Raw genomic sequence first — 25035 nt, 5'->3', positions numbered from 1 at the left:
CATAATTATTGAATAACTGAATATAATTAATTAGTTTTAACCTCGTGAATTATAATGTTATTTTTTTCCTTATTTCTAAAATTTAAAAGAATAAATTACAGTTGAAATCGGCTCGAACCATATTCAAATCGTGTGTGTGTCTATATATATATATTGACGTGGTTCGCAATTTGAACTCTAAAGTTTATCCAGTACACATCTATGAATAGAATTTATGAGTACCTAGCTAACAATTGCAATGTGACACATGAATATGCATTGACGGGTCTCAAAAAGGGACTCGCAAGGTATATATAAATATTGTAACGGGAACTCATAAATTCTATTCATAGATGTGTACTGGATAAACTTTAGAGTTCAAATTGCGAACCACGTCAACCAGGTAAAACACATTAGACAAGCCTTGTGTACATTCTCGTCTAAGAAGATGTTGGTGTTGAATAGAACATGTGACCAATCGGTCACAATAACACCTACTCCATCAACTTGGACACACGTATGATACGTTCTTTCTATATTTTTTTGAATTATTGTTTCCTTTCCTATTCGAAATTCATGACTCTGCTACTGTGAATATTGTACCTTCCAAATTTGAAGGTCACATGCAGGCAAAATTTGATGCAACACTAGTCACAAAATTCTATTACATATAAGGTAAATCATACTATGTTGATTAATTAATGTCATCTACATAAATATGAAGTGTTCATTAATCTTTAAAAGCTTCTAAAACAAAAAATTACATAAATAATATGTAATTAGCAAAATTAACAACTTCATGTGAGAAGTTTCCGATTTGGTATAAGATAAAAAAAGAAGCATAAGAAGGCTCAATTATTATTCATTTATTTGTATTTTCACTTCGAATCTGATCAAACGTAAGGTGAATATACTTTTTACTTCCTCTGAAATTATTCCTTTACTTTCACTGGTATTTTGCTATCGTCTTGTCTTTCAATTCTCCACACAACCAAGGTTTCATTTCTTTAATATAATATGTTCTATCAATCTCTCCTTTTCTTTTTCTAAGAATTGGGATATAGATACCGATTCAAAAGTAACATATCAGTTTTTTTCATCCGGAGCACACTGGATTAACATCTGGAATAATACAATAACATCCAAACCACGTTAACCAGATAAATTACAGTTGACAAACTATGTGAGACAAACTCGCTTAAGAAGTTGTTGGTAAGGGAAATTGAACTCTTTATCATTTGTCATCAGGGGCGGATCTAGGATTTTGACACGGAGGGCCGCTTAGTTTATTTTGCGACGGTTTTCTCAACAACCGTCGCTATATGGCGACGGTTATAAGAAACCGTCGCGGATTTTGCGACGGTTTCCGTCACAACCGTCGCTAAGCCAAAAAAAAAAAAAAAGAGGGATCAGGTTTCGAAATCGGGTGGAGCAAACGTTATAATTGGCTTTAGCCACTGAGATACATGGACGTATCATTCATTTTGGGGAGGCCATGTATATATATATCTGTTTATATATTTAGTTTAAAAAAAATTAATATATACTAAAATTTTTTTTAAATTTTTTGGGGGGGCCGTGGCCCCTATTCGCCCTACACTAAATCCGCCCCTGTTTGTCATATGCTTACCTACTTCATCAACTCGAATACCCCTCGGATATAACAATTTAATTTTTATATATATATAATGTATATCTATAGTTCTCAGTTAAAGTAAGGGATAAACAAGATATTTAAAAATAAAAATCACTTTTATCAAAAATAAAAATTATACAATTTAGAATAGTTAGGATTCAATCATTTATTATATTAAATATAATCAGCAATGTATTACCCAAGACTTCCATTTTATTTCGTACGAATATTTTATGTATATTCGATAAGTATCAACCGAACAACCAACTTCGGGAATGATGTATGTATGGCTGTACGAATATTTTGTTAGTAGTTCCTTTGTATCTGTCCAAACTCAGACACACCTAGTCTTTGATCTCACCAGTCAATGTCCTGGTCCAATCTGAACCGGTCATCGCCGGTGACCGGAGAAAATGAGTCTCACCCAAATACATCAGAATGCCATATTGGTTAATAGACACCAAATTTTTCAACAAAAGTATCCTTCTTTGTTTTGTTTTTCTTTACTTATCAATACTTCATAATTGTATTTGATATGACTAGAGTGAGTTTATCGTCTCATGCCCAAGTCTAAGAAAAGCCCAAAAAATAGTTATAAAGTACACGCTGCAATATCTGCTATTTTACTAGTTTTCTCACAAAGTTGTGATGTAGGATCCAAAAATCCATGAATCAGCTAATAGATCAACCCTTTAATGAAGCTGGAATCCAGGTAGTAGCCATGACATTAAATCCCTTCTCGCCAAAGGAAAAAATAAATCCTATACTCAGACAGATATCCCACATCCAAGGTGGAACCGGGTAATAAACATTTCCAGACAAAAATTGCATGCAAGAAACTTAATGTTAACCGTAAGGGGGCATATATGATGGCAACAAGTAATTGTTCTAGCACGAGTTTTGTCCCCTAAATTATACAAAAACTCACCCCATTATCCTAAAATCGTGGTCCACCATTGGTAACAGCTGCAAAATGGTACACTACTTCAATATGATAAGCATGACATTGAGCTGCTAATATCTAAATTTTCGACCCTCCAGTATCATAAAGCATTAAATCAGTAACACAGGTTCCAAGTTTGCAAAAACCTTGAAGTCTTCAGTTCAATCCTCTGTCACAATTCATCTCTCTACTTATCATTCTTCTTCTGCAACATAAACTCGTTTAATCTCCGGACATTTTGTTCCATAGCAGAAATCATCTCTTCTGTAGCATCAACAATCTGTTTTGGAAGATGAACTTCCAAGAAATCAAACCATTCCCCGAGTGTCATCTTCTCCAAATCCACAACTGTCTTCTCACTGCTAACATCACACTCTTTCACCCCAGACATGCTCGCAAATCCAGCACCAGACTTTATACTCTCCTCTACCAACTCATCAACTCGGGTTTCTAAGCCACCCTTATTTTCTTCACAAATTTCATGCTCCAACTTTGGTTCTTCCGTTGTTTCTACCTCTAGAGCTGTTGCTTTTACGGTTAAATTGCGCTTTCCCTTAGTACCTTTTTGTGTCCTTTTACCATCATTGACAACAGAATTCACTACAATTTCACCCAAACTTTCTTCCATCCTTGAGCTCCTAGTCCTCCTCGTGCTCACTCTCAGCCCAACACTCTCAATCCCTTTCAAATCATTCAAAACATTATCAGTCTTCTTCGAATTTCTAGTCCTCACGTTCGTAATCCTCCCTCCTTTCCCTTCAAGTTCAACCACTTCGCAATCAGACATATGGGTATCAGTTCCCAAATCCTCCAAATTCTCTTTCTTACTTGAATTTTTATTATTTTTTGAACTCAATTTACCCATATTCTCCATTTCTTCTTCAATTTCATAATCACCATTCACCAACACCTTAGCTTTTGATCCTCGGGTCCTCCGTCCGCCAATTTTCGCTACACAGTCATCTCCCAAATTTAAACTCTCACTTCCCAAAATCCCAACTTTTCCCTTAGCACGTTGACCCCTCAAATTATATCTACTTCCCGAAACATTACCCTCTAACCCCAATTCCGAAACCTCGTCAATCACCTCCAATTCCACACCTTGATTCTTCCGGCCCCTCCTCACATTCCTCCTCCCATTCCCACCATCACCCTCACTCTCACCCCCATTATTCTCAAATTTTACCTTAATCATCGTCGTCTCCCCAATCTTCACCACGTCACCATCAGAAAGAACAGCCGGTTGAGAAGGTTGTACCTGAGTGTCGTTCAACACGGTGCCGTTTGAAGACCCGAGGTCCGCCACAGTCCAACGGCGACAGCCCGAATCCGAGCTCGTTTCGAGCTGAATCACCAGGTGCTTCGAGGAAATCCCCGGGTCTTTGATGGACACATTGTTGCCCCGAACAATCCGGCCGATTCGGACACTGGTTTCGGGCTTGAAGGTGATCGTTTGGCCCGACAACGGGCCCTTCTCCATTATCAGTTTCAGAATTGAGCACCGGTCTTCCTGTTGAGTGGCTGCTGGTCTCCGCGGAGCCATTTGGATTAAGGTTTTCGAATGCAGCGGAGGATGGAGGAATCGCGTTCGAGAGGGAGGATGGCTTTCTGGAGAAATTTGAACTGATTTTGGATCTTTGATTTTTTGTTTTTCATTAAAATTCAAATAAAAATAAAAATCCAGCATAATTCAAACAATGGGAAAAATTATACTTCTACTCGTTTTACAATTTTTTCTCTCTAAACATTTCCAATAAATATTTTTAGTCTTAAAAAAATTAGAGTTTTTGACATTTGTTTATTCTAAAGTGTAATTTTTTTAGAGATTTTTTGAAAGAGTGAGTCTCATGTAAGACCATTTCACGGATCATAATCTGTGAGACGGGTCAATCCCTTCTCATATTCACAATAAAAAGTAATACTCTTAGCATAAAAAGTAATATTTTTTCATGGGTGACTCAAATAAGATACCCGTCTCACAAATACAACCCGTGAGACCGTCTCACACAAATTTTGTCTTTTTGAAAATAGACCAGAAACGAAAGTAGAGGATGTTCAAAAATAAATTCACAAAACTAATACATGTTAAAGTTTCAATGTTTAAAATTATAACAATACTCTTATAATTATTATAAGAGTATTCATATCATAACAATGTATTTATATGATTATTATTAAATTTTGAATATTTTGTATCGAAATTAATTTATCTTTTTATGAAATCAATGTTTGAAAATTTATATAATATTTAATAAAAATAAAAATAATAATTGAAAAAACTTGTATAATGAATAAAAATTTAATAAATAAATAAATGTGGATAAAAAAATAGATTATCAAATTATAAAATGATTGAAAGTAATTGTGGAATATGACAAATTTTTTAATTATCTGATTTTCATAAACATTTCAAAGCACTCCCATCTAGCTAGAATCTAAAAAATTCTTCTTAAAAATTTTCCTTATGTCTCTTAGTTATAGGAGTCGTCACCATTAATTTTTTGGTTAAATGTTATGTGGTAAAGACTAGTTTACGATATTTATTAAACTCTAAGGATCATGAATCCGAAAATTAATAAATAAAAATATTAGTTTATTGTATGAGTGTGTTTCTACTCACAGTCTCTATTGGTGAAGAACTACAAAGAATGTTGAATTCCTTTTGGTGGGGTCTAAGAAAGCAGGGGGGAAAAGTTTGAATTTGATGAAATTGGATTTGTTATGCAAGCGGAAGGAAGACGGAGGATTGGGTTTCCGGAATTTCTTTAATTTCAACATGGCGATGCTCGGGAAGTAAGGTTGGAAACTACTCTCCAACCCAAATGCAATAGTTTGCAAGTTACTCAAAGCTAAATACTATCCACATGAGGATTTTCTAAATGCCCGATTGGGGCATAACCCAAGTTTCACTTGGCGTAGCGTCTGGAGTTCCCAAATATTGCTAAACAAAGGAGTTCGATGTAAGATTGGTGATGGCCGTTCAATACAAGTATGGAAGGACACTTGGATACGGAGTTCTGAAAACTTTCTAACTCGATCACTGCAAGGGGAGGGATTTCAGGACTTGCGGGTTATTGAGTTGATGATTCCGGGTTGTGCACTTTGGGATAATGAGCTACTTGAAGAAATGTTCTGTGAGCAGGATGTTGGTGCCATCAAAAGTATACCAATAATTGAAAGCTCTGGTCCTGATTCTCGTATTTGTCACTTTACTAAGAACATGTTGTATTAGGTAAAATCTGGATACCGTGTGGCGATGGATTGTGAAGAGAGTAGGCGGTGCCCAATAAAGGGTAACGGGCAATGTCTATGGCGTCTTCGGGTGCCTCCAAAAATCGTGAGTTTTTTATGGAGATTCGGACGTGATTGCATGCCTACAAGATATAACCTTGCAAGAAGGGATGTCCTCGTCTATCAAAATTGCGTTCTCTGTGGATCGGGGATTGAAATTACTTGGCATTCTTTAGTGAGCTGCCCTTTTGCTAAAAATTGTTGGCATAAAGCTGGCTTACATGGAGTGGTTTATTCACGTGCTTCAGAATCTAAATATGTGGGGAATGGTTTTTTAAATGTTAGATAAGCTACAAGAACCGATCATTGCTACGTTTGCTATGGTTACATGGGCCATTTGGAAGCAAAAGAACAATAAGTTGTGGAATTCTTGCAACCTTCCCTCTAATACAGTGTATACAGCCATGAATGATCTATATGAGTGGATAGCAGTGAAGTCTTGAAGGAAACCTGATGATGGGAAATCTCCTAACAGAACTGAATGTGTGTTGTGGCATCCACCTCCTGAACCGTTTGTCAAGTGCAATATTGATGCGGTCCTGCGGCTTTTCCGAATGGTTCAGATGATACGGGCTTGGGTATGGTCTTGCGGGATGACTCTCGTGGTTTTATTGGGTGTCGGTCATCGGTCTACTATGAGAAATTGCTTGTAAAAGAAGGGGAGGCTATGGGGTTGTTGGAAGCTATTAGTTGGGTGCGCACTATGGGCTATCAGAAGGTGGTATATGAATTAGACTCGAAAACCGTGGTTGACGCAGTTGGACGTACAATGAGAAGACTTGTCTGAATTTTCTTATATTATTGCTCGTGGTAAGCTGCTTATGATGGACAAGCCTGATCACACAGTGTTGTTTTGGGCGACGAATAGCGAATGAATTTCTCATACTTTAGCTAAGAAAGCAGTGTATTATGCTAATCCTTGTCTTTGGGATGAGGCACCAAACTTTGTGGATGCCATTCGCACCCCGATATGTACTCGATTTGATCATATTTCTAAAATAGATTAAGTCTGTTTCTCTCTCAAAAAAAATTTAAAACTTTAAATAATCACATATCTACTATATAAATATAATTATTTTCTTTTGTTTTTAATATATATAAATAAAATTAATAATATTTTTTTTAATAAAAGCAAAAAATATATACTTTTGATTTTTACATGAAAAAACAATCGAATATCTTTTCAAGAACAAAATATTACATAAATTTCTCAATAAGCCCATTTTAATGGGTTTTCCAATAATTTCCTATATAAAATTAATTAATATATATATATATATATATATTTATATATATTTATATATATATATATATTCACTGTCTATGACACTAATTAACCGAATCTGATATCAAATATATATAATTTCTTAATTTTTTAGATAAGATTTTATTTTTTTAACAAATCAAATATAAATATGTAGTATATACAATTATGTGTGTAAATATAAAATATTGACTATGTAAAAAATAAAAATAATGCTTATGTAAAAAAAATAATCTTGGAACTTTCATTTGTTTATTTTACATAAAAACACCATAAAACATGGAAAAATAACTCATCTTTTATTTCAAGATTAAGCTTGTTTACTTGATTTAAAAATAATAATATTCTAACATCATTTCATAATTTTAATAAATTTGAAAAAAATTAATATTTATGGAAAATTAAATTTATCTATCTATATAATGTATAAGTACGAGGGTATGGGAGCCTTTTTTAAGTGCCACAAATGCCAAATGCCAAATGCCAAATTTTTATTTAATTAAAAAAAATTATAAAAAAAACTATTTTGGTAAATTTATAACCTATCTCTATTTTGAGTGGGTGTGAGACGGATCAACCTACCTATATTCACAATAAAAAGTAATACTCTTAGCATAAAAAATAATATTTTTTTAATGGATAACCCAAATAAGATATCCGTCTCACAAATACGACCCGTGAGATCGTCTCACACAAGTTTTTGCCCTCTAGAGTAGGTCTCTTGTAGGACAGTCTCACGAATCTTTATCTGTGAGACGGGTCAACCCTACCGATATTCACAATAAAAAATAATACTTTTAGCATAAAAAATAATATTTTTTCATAGATAATCCAAATAAGATATTTGTCTCACAAAATACGACCCGTAAGACCGTCTCACATAAGTTTTTGTCAACAATTAATATAAGACTGCTGGAAGCCTTGTCTTAGTATTGATCAATATCGCTGCAAGATTCTACTGTATATTATTCTTCAGTTACCAACTGCTATAAGAGCAAGTTGGATCATCCCAAGTCAAGACTGTTAGTTTGTTTCGAGGTTGTCAAAAAACTTCATTATCAACTTATCTCTGCACCCGCCATCAACAGACAAAGACTTATTGTACATCAATCGGCCTACTCAAAAGTTAATCGAGAATGTTCTCAGATAAAGACAAAGTCAATTGCAATATTTTCTCTCCTCGAACAAAACTTAATAGTCGTTATAGTGTCTACAAGTATTCATTGTATTTATGGTATATTTGGAAATAAGACAATAATGACACATGACATTCTCCGCATGCATGTCGACTAATAGTACACAAGATGATCGTGTTATCGGGAAAATGTTAACACTGTAAAATATCGTGTATTTAAGAAATCATTTATTCGATATCGAAGACTACTGATACTATTGAATCCCTGCATTATATTGTGAAAATATTCAAGTCCTCGAGCACATTTACAAGCAACATCAAGCTGCTCAAATCACAAACATATTCTTTTATTCCAACATTAAAGATTATTCTTGTGCTATTATGTTTCACTCTATCATTTGTTAAATTAAACTGATAGAAAAGTTAAACTTTGTGAACTAACATAAGGTTGTTTCTAGACAAATAGTTTGGATTTTTGTTGAGTTATTAGGATCTTTAGTAATTAGAGCTTATTAATCAGTTGAAAATAAGTTTGTACAAGTATTTATCTAGTGAAATTCATCAAATTCAGAAAAGATGAGACATAGAAGGATTACCTTCAAACTTCTATAAACAAATCTCGACTCATGTTATTTCGTGTTGCTTTCATTTAATGTTTGTTTGTTTTTTGTTTTCTGGATTTTGTTGGTTGACCATCTCTCTATGTATTAATATTCACTAAATTCAGCACTCTTTCAACAGTTCTAAAATATTTTTACTATTTGTCTGCTGCACTCAGCTTGATTGAGAATTGATTTAGGAGTACGTCTTTTGTGAGACAATCTCACGAATCTTTATATGTGAGACGGGTCAACCCTACCGATATTCACAATAAAAGTAATACTCTTAGCATAAAAAAGTAATATTTTTTCATAAATGACCCAAATAAATATTGTCTCACAAAATACGACCAGTGAGACCATCTAATACAAGTTTTTGCTTTGATTTAGTTGTTATCTCAGGTGAAGTCTTATTTTTTCTTTAACTAAAAATTTAAATTTTTTAATATTATCTTAATATAAAAGTAATATTTGTTTTAGTATTGTCTAAAATCGAAAGAAAATATAACTCCGAGTACAAGAAATTATTATAAAACTTCATGGCAAAAACTTGTGTGAGACGGTCTCACGGGTCGTATTTGTGAGACGGATCTCTTATTTGGGTCACCCATGAAAAAAGTATTACTTTTTATGCTAAAAGTATTACTTTTTATTGTGAATATGGGTAGGGTTGACCCGTCTCACGTATTATGACCCGTGAGACGGTCTCACATGAGACTCACTCAAACTTCATACACGTAAAAGTAATTGAAAAATTAACTGATCTTGAAAATTTCTAATCAAAATTTTCTACATTGATATACTTTCTATTTTTTTTTTGCATAAAATTAATTAATATTAAAATGTTGTAACATATGCACATTGAATGCCTAGTAACACAAATTACTATCTAAAACATATATTTTGGTTTTTGTTGTTTTTTTATTTTAAATTTATTTTTCTTCAGTTAATGGTATGATCAAGATTCTAAAAAATGAGAAACGTGACAAGACGTCGAAACCAAGGTTCAAATTTTACAAATTTAAACGTGTTCAGTACGATTATATAAACTTAAAAAAACATTTTAATATTTATTAAAATTTTGATTATCTCGTACCAATAAATAGACTAATATATATTATTATACTTGTTATTAAACGTAATAGTCGATTTTTAAATTTATTATTATTATATATGAAATTATTTTTAAAATTTAATTTGGAAGAAATAATTGCGAATGGATAACAAATTATATATATATATTTATTAAGGGGGGTGTATTCAATCTAAACTTTTAATGACTTTTATGGAATTTTAAAATCTAGAGGTATTCAATCTAAACTTTTAATGACTCTATATATGTTTAGTGGTATTCAATATGGATTTTGGTAGAGTTTTAAAAAGTCATGTGGTATTCAAACTTGACTTTTTAAAACTCTACAAAAGTCAAGAGGTATCCAAAAAATCCATAGATTTTCAAGGATCTTATTTTATTATTCATGTACAAACCTTGAAGCCTTATGTACAATTGCAGAAAATCTAAAATATTCTTCCACCTATACCAAAGATTTTGATGGACTTTTTTTTTAAAAAAAATACGTTATCTCTCTTCTATCTCAAGCCATCAGGGTTCTTCTTTCTCTCAAAATTTCTTCTATTCAAATGTATGATTGGTCAATCTTGAATTTATTATATTGCCAATATTTATGTGTAAAAATAGATAAATTGTTGTTTTTTTCTTGAATCATTATGATTATTGTATTTCATAAATTGTTCATTTTAATAAAATTTTATTATGAACTTATAATTGTTCATTAATATGTTGAATTGACATAAAGAATTGAAATTTTGATTTCAATAAATTGGATAGTTCATTTGTCGTTTTTCACAAATTAAATTTATTTAACCTTTAAATAAGTAAAATTTATTTACATTTTCATAAATAAAAAAAAATTTAAAATTTAATAGGTTATACATGTCCAATAATTATTTAAAAGAAATTAATAAAAAAATAAATCACAATTATAAAAGTTTACAAAAGTTTACAAAAGTCTACAAAAATCTTGAAAAAAAAGTCTATAAAAGTCTATGAAATTTGTTTTACAATTCCATGAGATTCTATAAAAATCAATCAAAATCCACCAACTCCACAAAAGTCTACCTTTTAAAAAAAATCATTAAAAATCATTAAAAGTTTAGATTGAATACACCCCCTAACTATTTCTGAATCAAATTTAAAATTTAATCTAGCTTATTTGGCAAAAAGGAAATTTTCCTTGTGGGGATTTCTCCTTTGGTAGAGAAAGAAGAGAGTTCATTGTCAAAATTCTACCAAAAAACTAAAAAACCCTAACCCCAAATTAGGCAAACGCTTCCCAAAATATTTATTGAGCAGATGTATATGGTCATACCGGAATCATATAAATACCCAATTATATTTTTCCAATTATATTTCCTCCGCCTCTCTTTTGCTGCTCTTCCTGTTTAACTCCTCAAATCTCTCTATCTGATATTTCTAATTGGTAAAACTGACGCACAAAGCCTCATTCTTTTTGCTTGGGGTGTGTTTGTTGTCTGTTTATCGATCTGAGGAGATGGGCCGTTTTCTGTTTTTATTTCATTAATTTTCATGGGTTTATTGATTCGGTTTTAAATTAATGTTCTTGTTTGTTGTGGTAGGGCTTGCGTGTTTCAATGGGACTGTTTTGGGATTATACCTAATTGATGTTCTGATGGGGGTTTGTTTTGATTGGGCTTACAGTTTGGAGTTGAGGGATTACTGGAATTTATTGATCACGTCGAGAAAGTTTAGGTGTTTTCTTGGTGGCTATTGATTATGTCTAATGGGAGTTGAGTTTATTTTTTGTTGTTGTTGTTTTTTTTTTTTATCGATTTGGGGATTCTGAACCGGAATTTTGTGATTCTCTGTTTTCTGATGTGGGTTTCTCGAGGTTAAGAAGTGAGAATGGAGTTTGGTTCGTTTTGTCAACTGCGATTGCAATTTTTTTTTTTTTTTGCTTTGGGTTGGTTGAGCCGTGCAATCTCCATAGCAATTGAAGGGTTCTTTATGTTTTTTGGCAGCAAAATGTGCATCTTTTTACATTAGATACGATCCACCTTGCAAAAATTTCAAGTTTTATCAAATTAATTTGATTGAGAGCCTATTCTATTCTTTACCATCTAATTCTGATACTGTTTGTTGGGCGTTGAATTTCTTCACTTTCTTGTATTTAGTTTTACATTTTTATGATGTTTTCTTTTATGTTGATTCAAGGTGGAGAAGGAGTGGGAGAAATGGCTGGGGTTGCATCCGAGGAACCGGTAGTGGGAAGATCAGTGGATGAAGTTCCAAATGGTCAGCAGCTATGTCAATCAGGGGAAGCATTGGTTGAATGGAGGTCTTCAGAGCATATTGAAAATGGGACTCCATCTACCTCGCCCCCTTATTGGGATAGTGATGATGATGATGGAGGTGCACTGTTTTTTACTCTTAAATTACTTGGCAGGGGAATTGTGATTTCTTATCTCTTTTTTTTGGCAGTTATGTTTCTTATCGACATGCTATCAGTCGATGACCGAGTGAGATGCTGGACATAAGTAGGACACTCTGTGAATTTATTCTGCTTAATCCTTTTAAACACTAGTTCTCCATTTAAAGGGAACAGATAAATAAAAACGAAAGAACATTAAAGTGACAACAAATGTCGGAAAGATTTTTGTCTCATTTTATGGAAGTAGTAATAGATGGTGATCATATTCTCGGTGAATACCTTCTCCTTATACTCCATAACTTTCATAGTTTTGTCTTGCCAGTCAAGCTCGTTCTGAAGTATAAGGATACTTTTCCAAGTTTCCGTGCCTTTTACCTTCAATGAAAACTTGCGCAGTAAGGGTATCTTGCAAGGCTGTCCGTCGGCATCATAAATTTGTGAAAGTGACAAAGGAACTATGACACAGTGCTTGCCATCTGGAATAACATTTCTGCTGCTTACGATCCTTCCTAGTTCCTATCAGGAGCATGTGCTTTGATAGTCATGTTATAATCTGCTTATCTTTCCTCCTAATGAGGATGGGGATTTCTGCCTTTCTGAGATTTAGAAGTTCAATATTGTCATGTGTGGATGTAGGCATTAAATGAGCTGAAGGAGGTTAGAGAATATGGAGAAGAAACATTGGATTAAGATATGAAAAGATTATTTTAGTATAAAAAAATTGAGAGTGAATACCTCTAGGTTTGCATGTATTAAGTGTTGTTTTATACTTAGCATACCTTGGTCAAGTTGGCTTTTTTGTCACAGTGCAATTATGTGTAAGAGGTCAGACATTTTTTTGCATTGTAGTCACATCCGTGGATTAGTTGCTTTCGCTTCAAATATTTATCCTAATGTCATCTGTGATATCCTTTTCGCTGTCATGAGGTTGTTATTGTTTTATTTCAAGCTATTAAGTACCTGACATAGTTTGGGATTTGGAAATGGCTTGCTGAATGTGACTTGTTTATCTTCAGCATGTTCAAATTTACCTGTTCATCTTAGAGCATAGAACATTACATGAATCTGTTCTGCACCATTATACAACGACTCTGTCATCATCACTGTTAATTTGTATCTCTTCTTATGCTGCAGGACCAAAACCTTCGGAGTTGTATGGAAAGTATACATGGAAGATTGATAAGTTTTCACAAATCACCAAAAGAGAACTCCGGAGCAATGCATTTGAGGTTGGCGGATACAAATGGTATGTTCTATCGTCAAAGTTTCTTTTAGTTTCGATTTTCTATATGTGTTTTAATATATCTTTTCAGTGAAATAGTGAAAGTGGAAGTTTCTATGAAAATAATATACTTTAACATTGATTGATAGGTATATTTTGATTTACCCTCAAGGCTGTGATGTTTGCAACCATCTCTCTTTGTTTCTTTGTGTGGCCAATCATGACAAGCTTCTTCCTGGTATGGTGATGTTTGTGATCATTTTGTCCACTAAATTAATATGTGGTTTGAAGTTTGTATCATGCGTCGCTTCCATACGAACAGGATGGAGTCATTTTGCTCAATTCACTATTGCTGTGGTAAATAAAGATCCTAAAAAATCCAAATATTCAGGTAATTGTTGGGTCTTTATTATTCTTTCCTTTTTTTTGTGTATTTAATATTCCGATTCTTGTCGGACCAACCTTGAGGTGTTTTGAATAACTTGTAGATACATTACATCGTTTCTGGAAGAAGGAGCATGACTGGGGATGGAAAAAATTTATGGAGCTATCAAAGGTGATGGATGGATTTGTCGATGCAGACACTTTGATAATTAAAGCTCAAGTTCAAGTAATAAGGTACCCCTATGATAGTTTTACTTTCATTATTTATTGTGGTTGATTGAGGATGGCAAGTGGCTGATGGATCATTAGAGAAGGATGATTAGATTTGCATATATGCTATTTTTCATCTACCTTTTAAATTAGGTTCACTTGTAATTTAGTGGAATATATTTACCCGAGCTTTGACAATCAAATCCAAGCGTACAGGTTAAGTACAACAATGGATGGGTATTTAAATTATGAATTTGAATATTTAACTGTCAGTTAACCACTGAAGAGAACCTAGAAACTGATGTCATTTGCTCTCAGTCTCATCTCATATTCTTCCTGTGGTTATTATGTTATTATTTTATTAAAATCATTTTCATTTTCACATATACTTGCATCTGATTGAGCATGTTAGAGAACTCAATAAATGCTTTCTGCTGCCTGCGTTTAAGAGGTAGTTGGATGTACGGGAGGATATCTTTTCAAATATTCAAGAAGAGAAATGAAGATGTAAAACAAAAACACTTATCAGTTTTTCATCCATCATAGTCAAATTGGACACTTATTTGTAATATTTACTAGAAATGTGTTTTTTTACCTTTTGAGGCGCCAGACTCTCTCTTTTTTGTGCTTCAGATGGTAAATATTTTCAGAATTTAAAGCTGAACTATTGATGTGCAGGGAAAGAGCTGATCGTCCATTCCGATGCCTCGATTGTCAATATAGGAGGGAACTTGTCCGAGTATATTTAACAAATGTGGAACAAATTTGTCGTCGTTTTGTAGAAGAACGTCGCGGCAAACTGGAAAAGCTAATAGAGGATAAAAATAGATGGGCAAGGTAATTTTTGCCTTTTTTTTGCATGGGCTTTTTCCTGCTTTTCTTCTGTCGGTCATTTTATAGCTTCACATTGAGACATGATTGGAAGCCAATCAAGCTAGTTTCGACTACTTTGTTCTGACTCTACTTACTGTTTAGATAAGTAGAGTTAATTTTAGGCGAAAATTATGTCATGTATGTTATGCTCTTCTTGTCTTATTCCAATGAGTTTCGGCAAGCTAAACTTTTCAAGTTGATTGACCTTATGGCACAGTAAAGTATTTTGAACTTTTGATAATTTCAGCTTTAATGGTTTCTGGTTGGCTATGGACCAAAGTTCCAGGCGACGCATGTCTCGAGAAAAAACAGAGTCGATACTAAAAGTACTTGTGAAACATTTCTTCATAGAAAAAGAAGTCACATCTACCCTAGTCATGGATTCATTGTACAGTGGATTGAAAGCTCTCGAAGGCCAAACTAAGGGCAAGAAAAGCAAGGGAAACATTTCAGAAACAGAAGAATTACCAGTTCGTGTTATTTGCATCGAAAAAGAAACACTTGGGTTGGTCGATGATGTGTTGCGGCTGATTGAGAGGGCTGCTATGGAACCTTTGCCTCCAAAGGATGACAAGGGTCCTCAAAATCGTACGAAGGTGAGTAGTACCACCATGATGCACACGTATCTATGGTTTGCCTATCATGCACCCATCGAGTTTCCTTTTCAGCAGGGTATACGAATTAATACAAATTTTACTCTTGTTTCTTATTTGATTGTATGGATCACATTTGATTTTTCTTAGTACGTGAAATACTATTTACAAACTGAGATGGGTAAAATTCTACTTAGTGTGGCAATGGACCATCCCCATCAGCAGACAACTAAATATACCATCAGCAGACAACTAAATATACTCACGGGATTTTTGTATAAAGCCTAGTGACTGTAATCAAAACAAGATCTGTGGCATGTGACCTTTGATAGAATGTTTTTTACTGTGGAAGGCATGACTTAGAAATAATTTCTTAGCCATGGTTGTCTGTTATATTTAAGCATTTATTTGATGGTTATATCTTTATTTTTATACTTCCACAAAATATTTGCATCAAATCATACCGACTTTGGCTGTAATTTCTTGTTAAATGAGCATATTCTGAATCTGATTCTAGGTCTCTTGTTTTAGGATGGGGCTGCTGGAGAGGAATTCAACAAGGATTCTATTGAACGTGATGAGAGGCGGCTTACTGAATTGGGTCGTCGGACCATTGAGATATTTGTCCTTGCTCACATTTTCAGGTATTTCCTCTTTGATAGACCGATGTCCATTGTAGGCCACTTTGGTATTGCCGATACTTTAGCTTTCAACTGTGTATTATTAATGATAGACTTTAGGATATTTATATTTGTCTTTTTTCTGTAATGCAATTAGCAGCCTAAAGTTCCCCACGCTAGATGTAGGATGGTTCCAAAAGAAATTATGACAGAATAATGCTAATTTTCTGATTTTTTAGCACTCCTCTGATTTAAGAGATGTTATTTGATTGTTTCAATCTTTGGTTTTGAATGATCTATTTATTTGTAAATAATTGTCTTTAGATCCATGAATGTTTCTGGGCATTGATTGATGTTACCGAACGTATTGACTTGGAGTACTTTATTCTCTCTATGGTTTCGGAGCAGAAAATTATCCCTATGGATTCTCAACGCCTGTAAATAATTAATTGCTATAATATATTTTCAACTCCCATGCATACAAGTTCAGATAAAAAAAAGCCTGGAATTTTTGAAAAAGTTGGAAATGATTGGAATTTTCAAGTTTATATATAAGTTAAGACCAATATTTTATTAAAGATGCCAGACACCTGTCATTTAAGTAACTTTAAAAAAGATCAAGAAGAAGCAATTGAGGAGCTCAATTAGCATTCATCTTTACTTATGCTTGTTAGAGTGACTTGATGGAGTAGGTTAACCCAAGCTCTGATTGTCACTGCAATAGTTTTTTTGAATCAGTAATGGTAGGCTCAGCCAGTTTTCTAACAATTTTTGTTGTTGCTGCAGTAAAATTGAAGTTGCGTATCAGGAGGCTGTTTCTTTAAAGAGACAAGAGGAACTCATTCGTGAAGAGGAGGCAGCTTGGCTTGCTGATGTCAATCAGAAAATGAAACGCAGAACAGGGGATAAGGAGAAGAAGTCTAAAAAAAAGCAGGTTTGTTGAAAGTGCTTCACACCCAGCGGCATTAACCACAACCAATTCTTTTTTTAAAGTCCAGTTTATGATACTTAAATGAAATTGAATATTCTTTTTTCACCGCCAAGATGTTGTGTCCCTTGTGCAGAATTTTAGATTGAAATTGTTATAATACCCCATATTTACTGGTTTCTTACAATTTTGTTACTTTTGGTGAATTGGGGAAATAAAAGTAAAGGTCCTCCCGTTTTGTTTTGTGTCTTGATTACCTTGAGAAAGGGGGAAAGTGTTATTAAGTTTTGGGTGAAACAGAATGAAATCTTGAGAAATTTTATATTCAGGCCAAGCAGAAAAGGAATAATCGCAGAGTAAAAGACAAGGGAAAGGATGAAAAGCCTGATGTGAACGTGCTAGACAAGACTGAGCAAGATATTACTAACATTTCAAGAAAAGGATTATTAAATATTGAATCAGAAGAGGCACTTGAAAAAGTCGATGCAGTGGAAGATGTGTCTGACGTGTCCGACTCTGCCAATTGTGTTCCTGAATTACTTTCACCATATTCAGAAGACCGAGATTCGAGTCCTGTTAATTGCGGTGCTGACATTTCTGAAGTGCATCCTCCCACAGTAACAAGTATTAGCATTTCCGGGCTTTCAAGTGGACAGAATGGAACTGAAGCGACGAGTCTATCTATGGTGGATGATAGCTCATCAACGTGTTCCACTGATTCAGTTCCTTCTGTTATGACAAGTTTTCCTCGCAACGGTAATTCTAGCAACCACAAAACCAAAAAATATTCAAGCAGGTAAGCATTTCTATGTTACTATTGACAGGATTTTTCACCTGGTATTATGGTTAATATCATGGTTTGTTGCTTCAACTTTGCAGTGGCAGGAACCAACAACGCAAAGTGACTTCTGAGTCAAGTGTCTGTGTTAATGTAGAACTAGGAAAACTAACTGAAACAGTACGAGATGTGAACAGTGCTTCACGAAATTCCAAGACCATTGAATCTACTCCTAGAGCTGCTGTAAATGCTTTGCAGGACAGTGCTAGCTTGACCGAGCGACGTATTGGGAAGGTTTTTCTTCATTGTTTCATCCATGTTATTTTATTCCAGATTTTTACTGTTTTTTGAGCACCCAACCTAAAGTTTTTCTATGCTTCTCTATTTTCGACTCTTCCGTCCTCACTAACTTTTTTTATCTTGGTGTTTATTATAGGAGGAAGTGCATGGAAACCTCAGAGTCAAAAACGTGGTTGATATGGAAGTGTCTGGGGATCAGACAGCTTCTGTGATGTCACCACCCCGGAGCCCGTCCAGAAGCACTCGATTTATTGCTCCTTTGAAGTTGGAGTCTAAGATTAAAGCCGTGAGTGATCCAATTGTTGTCAAGAAACTGTCTTTGGACAGTCGTAAACAATCTGACAGATCAACTGGCATGGCAAATTCCGCTGAAATTGCTGCCACTTCAAAACGCGAATCTCAGAAAGTTGTAACTTCAAAGCCTGTAGAAAATTCATCTGCACATCAAGTACCCGTTTTGAGTGAAAAACCTCCTACACAACAACCCATACGAGTCACAGCTGAAAGGTCCTCTATACCTCAAATGCCTGTCGTATCAAGGCCTTTGAGCACTCCCATATTACCTGCCCCTAGGCCTGCCGTTTCCAAGGTTTCTGTCGTCCAGACGGCTCCTGTATTGGCACGTTCAGTTAGCGCAACTGGTCGACTTGGTCCCGAAGCTACTGCATCTTCAAGCCAGAGTTATGTTCCTCAGTCCTATCGAAATGCAATGATGGGGAGCCATGTTCCTGCAAATTCAACTGCTTATAGTCAAAGTCATTCAGCAAGTTCACTGGTAAATGCATCACATTCATACTCACAGGCACCGGCCCTGGTGTCAGCACCATTCTTTTTACCCCACAACTCTGAGAGGATCGATTCAAATTCAATCAGACCAAGCTTTCCATATGGAATACCGAATCATCTTGATATGCTGCCAAATAGACCCGTGTGGATGGAAACTTCTCAAAGGGATAACAGGAACCTAAGTACTGATCGTCCCTTGCTACTTAATGACATGCAAAGGTATGATTTGTACAACCCGATGCTCAGCAGATCTCAAGATCATCCCTCATCCGAACTTCCAGCCAGCACATCTGGCCGTCAAAGCCGTGGATTGGTGGATGAATTTCCGCACATAGACATTATCAATGACTTGCTTGAAGATGAACAGGGAATCGGGATGGCAACCCAATCGAACTCTGGCCATTCAGCTTTCAACAACGGGCCCCACAATCTAAACAGACAATTCAGCTTCCCGGGTTACCCCAGCATGTCCGGTGGCCTGAGTCAAACATCTGGCTCGAGTCAGTCTGAAAGAACCCATAATTATCTTGACACTGGATTTCAACGGGGATACTGTTCATTTTCTGGAAACCATTATGATTCAGTTAGGGATATGATTCCCCAGGCAGGTCAACAGCCATACATAAATGGTCAGATTGATGGTTTGATACCTAACCAGTGGCCGATGGCTGGTTCGATGGCTGGTTCTGATTCCCCTTATGCTAGCATCAGGAATGCAGATAACAGTAGCTATCCTTATCATATACTCGATTATCCTAACCACAATGTTGGTGTCAACGGGTACACGGTATTCCGGCCATCAAATGGACTTTGAAGTTATTTACAAAGCGAGTCTCTGATCGATGAAACAAAATTTATCTGAAGGAAAACAACGGTCTTAGATTTGGGTCGAGGGTTGCTACTTACTTTTGGTGAGAGATAAAACACTTTGTAAAGAATGATTCTGCTTTCTTTGTTCCATTTTTTTAAATTTTCTAAAATGTTGGGCTTAGTGGCCTTCCATCTTGACATATTAACTTGCAATTTTAGCTATATCGGAATATTTGAGCTTCTTTTATCATATTTGTGTTACTTCCAACTGATAGTACATGCATGCAGAAAGCAATACAAAATGGAGTAACCTGTACATTTCTAGCTTGCACAGTTGGCTTCTTCGAATCCTCGTACGTAATAAATCATATGTACGTGGTCAAGTAGAGTCCGACTCCATCTACTTTTTTGATGCTACATGGGGCGAATGTCGTACCATATCGCGGAAGCGTTAGATCGATCCTTGAGACTTGTCCAATGGTGAGGGGTGACGGGTGAAAGATTTCAGGTGTAGCATATAATTTATCAATTTTCTCTCGAAAGTATTTAGTTTTTATGTCAAAATTTTTTTGTTTCAAGTTAAAGATAATTTTATTTCATATTTAAATATTCAAACCCGAGTTTCGAAAAAAACAAATTATTTTAGACTCGAATTCAACTCGAATCACAATTCAGTTCTTTTGGTATGAATTTTATCTATTAAATCAATGCCGGAACCAAGGATCAACCTCGTGAGCTCTTCTAGCTAGTTTTGAAACTATTCAGAAAACATTAAATACTAGTGAATTATGCACACATAACGTGTGTGTGTAAAATTATTATAATTGATGTATGTAATGAGGTAATTTATTTTGGAATATTTGTATATGAAACTCTATAAATAGAGCACTCATTTGTGAATGAAATAACAATTGAGTTGAGAGAAAAATATTATAAAGTGTGTAGTTTGATAATTTTGAGAGTTTGAGATTTTTACTTTTTACCGTAAATTTTTACTTTTTCACAACACGTTATCAGCACGAAGCTCTAAAAGTCCTACATATTTTTCCAAGCTCCAAACAGAAGAAAAAGGTAACAAAAGTAATTATATTTATTTTACTATTATTTGTTTATTGTGTATTTATTTAATATACAATATAATGTTATTATTAGAAATAATAAAAATAAATTTTTCATAAACTTGTTATAAATCCTGGGAGGATGTTAAGACGACATCCCACACTCCCGGCAAGGGATACGACAAGTATAAAAGCCTATAAGGTTTTTAAACAAAATAAATTATGACAGTCGTTATAATATTATGATATGATATATATAATTATTTAAACATGTCTAATATTATATATACCATATTATTACCATAAAATTATACAAATACATACATTTATTCTTTTATTCACCAACGGTCATAAACGGTAACAAAACGGCTAGTTTTTGCCCTATAAATATGATCTCTCAAACTCATTCAATCACCCCAACTTTCTCTTCTTCTCTAAAAATTATTCTTCATCAAATTTTCGGAGAAAAAAAAAGATGGCTTTCGCAAGGTTATTTTTAATTATTTTAGTTATCATACTCACGAGTCTTGTATTTATCGGAGAATATCCTCCTCGTGTGTTTTCTTTATTTTTACGAATACTTGTACTTGTTGTTTATCCATTACTTTGTATTGCAATATTCATTAACTAATAAAATGCATCGTGATTTTTAGTACCACCATGGCAAACTTGACAAAGCTCGAATTCATCGCTCTTGACATTACTGGGAAAAATTATATGCCATGGACTCTAGATGTAGAAATGCATCTTGAGTCATTGGGTCTAAGCGAGACCATTAAAGAAAATGGCATATGCACGTCACAAGAAAAGGCAAGAGCCATAATATTTTTACGTCGACATCTCGACGATGGATTGAAATGTGAATATCTGACTGAAAAAAATCCCATGGCTTTGTGGAAGGGATTAAAAGAAAGATTTGAACATATAAGAGAAGTTATACTTCCGACCGCCCGGGATGAATGAAATACATTAAGATTCCAAGACTTTAAAAAAGTCAGTGATTACAATTCGGCGATGTATAGAATAATCTCGCAATTGAAATTTTGTGGCCATGAGATTACTGAATCTGAGATGCTTGAAAAAACATTTTCCACATTTCATGCATCAAATATTACTCTACAGCAACAATATAGAGTACGTGGATTTGCCAGATATTCTGAACTCATCGCCTGTCTTCTTGTGGCGGAAAAGAACAACGAGCTTCTAGTGAGAAATCATCAGTCCCGACCCACTGGATCAACAGCATTTCCCGAAGTAAATGCTGTAAATAAAAATGAATTTAAACCTCGAAACCAAAATCAAATTCAAAGACAAGATTTTGGTCGAGGTCGAGGTCGAGGTCGTGGACGTGGACGTGGACGTGGACGTGGACGTGGATTTGGTCGTGGTCGTGGTCGAGGCCGTGGTTTTGAAAATAATAGAGATAGTTATTTTTATAACTCATCTCAAAAGAGCGTCCCAAACCATCCACAGAAAAGGCATCATGAGAATACAAGTGTTAATGAGGATCACTCAAAAAGATATGAAAGTTCTTGTTACAGATGTGGTACTCCAGGACATTGGTCCAAAGTTTGTCGAGCCCCTGAGCACCTTTGTAAACTTTATAAAGAATCATTAAAGGGGAAAGAAAAGGAGACCAACTTCACTGAACGCAGTGACCGTTTGAGTGATTCAACTCATCTTGATGCTGGTGATTTTATGAATGATTTCTCTGGAAATGATCAACATGTTGGTGGGATAGAAATGAACAATTTTGATGCTGCAGATTTTCTAAATGATTTTTCTGAAAATGAACAATATAGTGGTAGAATATAAATGTACAATAATTTGTTTTTCATGTATTCATAGAATAATGTTTTATTGTATAATTATGATATGTGTTATATTTAAATATATATTGCCAGTAATTTATTTCATTGCATATTTTTTTTGAAGTTCAAATATGGAAAATGCAATGAGCAAAACTGAAGTTTGCATACCCGATAGTGGTACAACGCACACTATCCTCCGAGATAAAAGATATTTCTTGGAACTAAAACCAACAAAAACAACGGTGAATACAATATCAGGTCCTGTAGACTTGATTAAAGGATGTGGTAAAACACAATTTTTGTTACCTAATGGTACAAAATTTTTGATCAATGATGCTTTATATTCACCACAATCGAAAAGAAATTTGTTGAGTTTTAATGATATATATTCCCATGGGTATGATACTCAAACAATGAATGAAGGGAATGAGAAATATATGTGTCTTATCACATATAAATCAGGAAAGAAATATGTGATTGAAAAATTACCAATGCTCCCTACTGGATTGCATTATACATATATAAGTCCCATTGAATCAAACATGGTAGTTGATAATTCTTCGATATTAACCAATTGGCATGATCGATTGGGACATCCTGGTTCAACAATGATGCGAAGAATTATAGAAAATACACATGGTCATCCGTTGAAAGACCAGAAGATCTTTCAGAATAATAAGTTTCAATGTAAAGCTTGTTCTCTCGGAAAACTTATTATAAGACCATCACCAGGCAAAATCCAAACTGAATCACCAATGTTTCTTGAACGTATTCAGGGTGATATTTGTGGACCAATCCATCCACCATGTGGACCATTCAGATACTTTATGGTATTGATTGATGCCTCCAGCAGATGGTCACATGTATGTTTATTATCAACTCGAAATGTTGCATTTGCAAGATTACTTGCTCAAATAATAAAATTGAGAAATCAATTTCCCGATTATACAATCAAGAAAATTAGACTTGATAATGCTGGTGAATTTACTTCCCAGACTTTCAATGATTATTGTATGTCTATGGGAATCATTGTTGAGCATCCTGTTGCTCATGTACATACACAGAATGGATTGGCTGAATCATTGATTAAACGTCTGCAAATGATTGCTAGACCAATGATTATGAAAACAAAACTCCCTATTTCTATATGGGGACATGCAATTTTACATGCCGCTGCATTAATTCGCATCAGACCAAGTGCATATCATAAATACTCCCCAATACACCTTGCATTTGGTAAAGAACCAGACATTTCTCATCTGAGAATTTTTGGATGTATGGTGTATGTGCCTATTGCACCACCGCAACGAAAGAAAATGGGACCTCAAAGAAAGGTTGGAATTTATATCGGTTATGATAGTCCATCAATCATTCGATATCTTGAACCTCAGACAGGAGACGTGTTCACAGCACGTTTTGCTGATTGTCATTTTAATGAGGAAATCTTCCCAATGTTAGGGGGAGAACAGAAACATACCGAAAAGGAAATTACGTGGTATGTATCATCATTGTTACATATGGATCCAAGAACAAAACAATGTGAAAAGGATGTACAGCAGATTGTGCATTTGCAAAGAATAGCAAATCAAATACCAGATGCATTTGCAGACACAAAAGGGGTAACTAAATCATATATACATGCTGCAAATGCCCCTGCTCGAATTGAAATTCCAAAGAAACAAATGGAAGATACTCATGATGTCATTAAACGCCTGAAGCGTGGAAGGCCAGTCGGTTCCAAGGATAAAAATCCTCGTAAAAGAAAATTCATAGAGAAACACGATGATCACAAAATAAAGAATGATGTTTCTGAAGAAACACATGATGATCACAAAATAGAGAATGATGTTCCTGAAGAAACACATGATGATGAAAATGTTCTGTCAGAACCACAAACTGACGAGAATCATGAAATCTCTATCAATTACATTAATACTGGAAAAATATGGAACCGAAAAGATATAGAAGAAATTGATGATATATTTTCTTATAATGTGGCAATCGACATCATAAATGATAACGAAGATCATGAACCAAAATCTTTTGGTGAATGAAAAAATCGGCAGGATTGGATAAAATGGAAAGATGCCATCCAGGTTGAATTGGATTCGCTAAATAAACGTAATGTTTTTGGACCTATAGTCCTTACACCTGAAGGTGTAAAACCTGTTGGATACAAATGGGTTTTTATTCGAAAGCGAAATGAGAAAAATGAAATAGTAAGATATAAAGCTCGACTTGTTGCACAAGGTTTTTCTCAAAGGCCTGGAATTGATTATGAAGAAACGTATTCTCCTGTGATGGATGCAATTACGTTTCGGTATTTGATTAGCTTGGCGGTATCT

At 34.5% G+C, this 25035-nt stretch overlaps 2 protein-coding genes across 4 annotated transcripts; one reads left to right on the top strand and one right to left on the bottom strand.

The window, feature by feature from the left end:
* Positions 1-2638: 2638 nt before the first annotated feature.
* Positions 2639-4190, bottom strand: LOC140821432 (FHA domain-containing protein At4g14490-like). Its single transcript, XM_073181918.1, has one exon. The coding sequence runs from the start codon at positions 4099-4101 to the stop codon at positions 2746-2748; it is 1356 nt and encodes a 451-aa protein (XP_073038019.1). The 5' UTR covers positions 4102-4190; the 3' UTR covers positions 2639-2745.
* Positions 4191-11105: 6915 nt separating this feature from the next.
* Positions 11106-20071, top strand: LOC140821433 (TNF receptor-associated factor homolog 1a-like). Of its 3 annotated transcripts, none has more exons than XM_073181920.1 (13): positions 11106-11348; positions 12101-12298; positions 13452-13563; positions 13689-13777; positions 13862-13930; positions 14028-14157; positions 14812-14970; positions 15254-15602; positions 16131-16243; positions 17006-17153; positions 17477-17943; positions 18027-18219; positions 18362-20071. In XM_073181920.1, exons 2-13 carry the CDS (start codon positions 12121-12123, stop codon positions 19823-19825), a joined length of 3471 nt encoding a protein of 1156 aa, XP_073038021.1. In that variant the 5' UTR covers positions 11106-11348; positions 12101-12120; the 3' UTR covers positions 19826-20071. The 3 variants fall into 3 exon arrangements, with proteins under 3 accessions (XP_073038021.1, XP_073038022.1, XP_073038023.1); XM_073181921.1 differs by having other exon boundaries at positions 11106-11387; XM_073181922.1 differs by lacking the exons at positions 11106-11348; positions 12101-12298 and having other exon boundaries at positions 13453-13546.
* The last annotated feature ends 4964 nt before the right edge of the window (positions 20072-25035 follow it).

Source organism: Primulina eburnea, unplaced genomic scaffold (assembly GCF_022965805.1).
Source record: "Primulina eburnea isolate SZY01 unplaced genomic scaffold, ASM2296580v1 ctg567_ERROPOS1000000, whole genome shotgun sequence".
Classification (NCBI taxonomy): Eukaryota; Viridiplantae; Streptophyta; class Magnoliopsida; order Lamiales; family Gesneriaceae; genus Primulina; species Primulina eburnea.
This window is presented reverse-complemented; position numbering and strand designations above follow the sequence as displayed.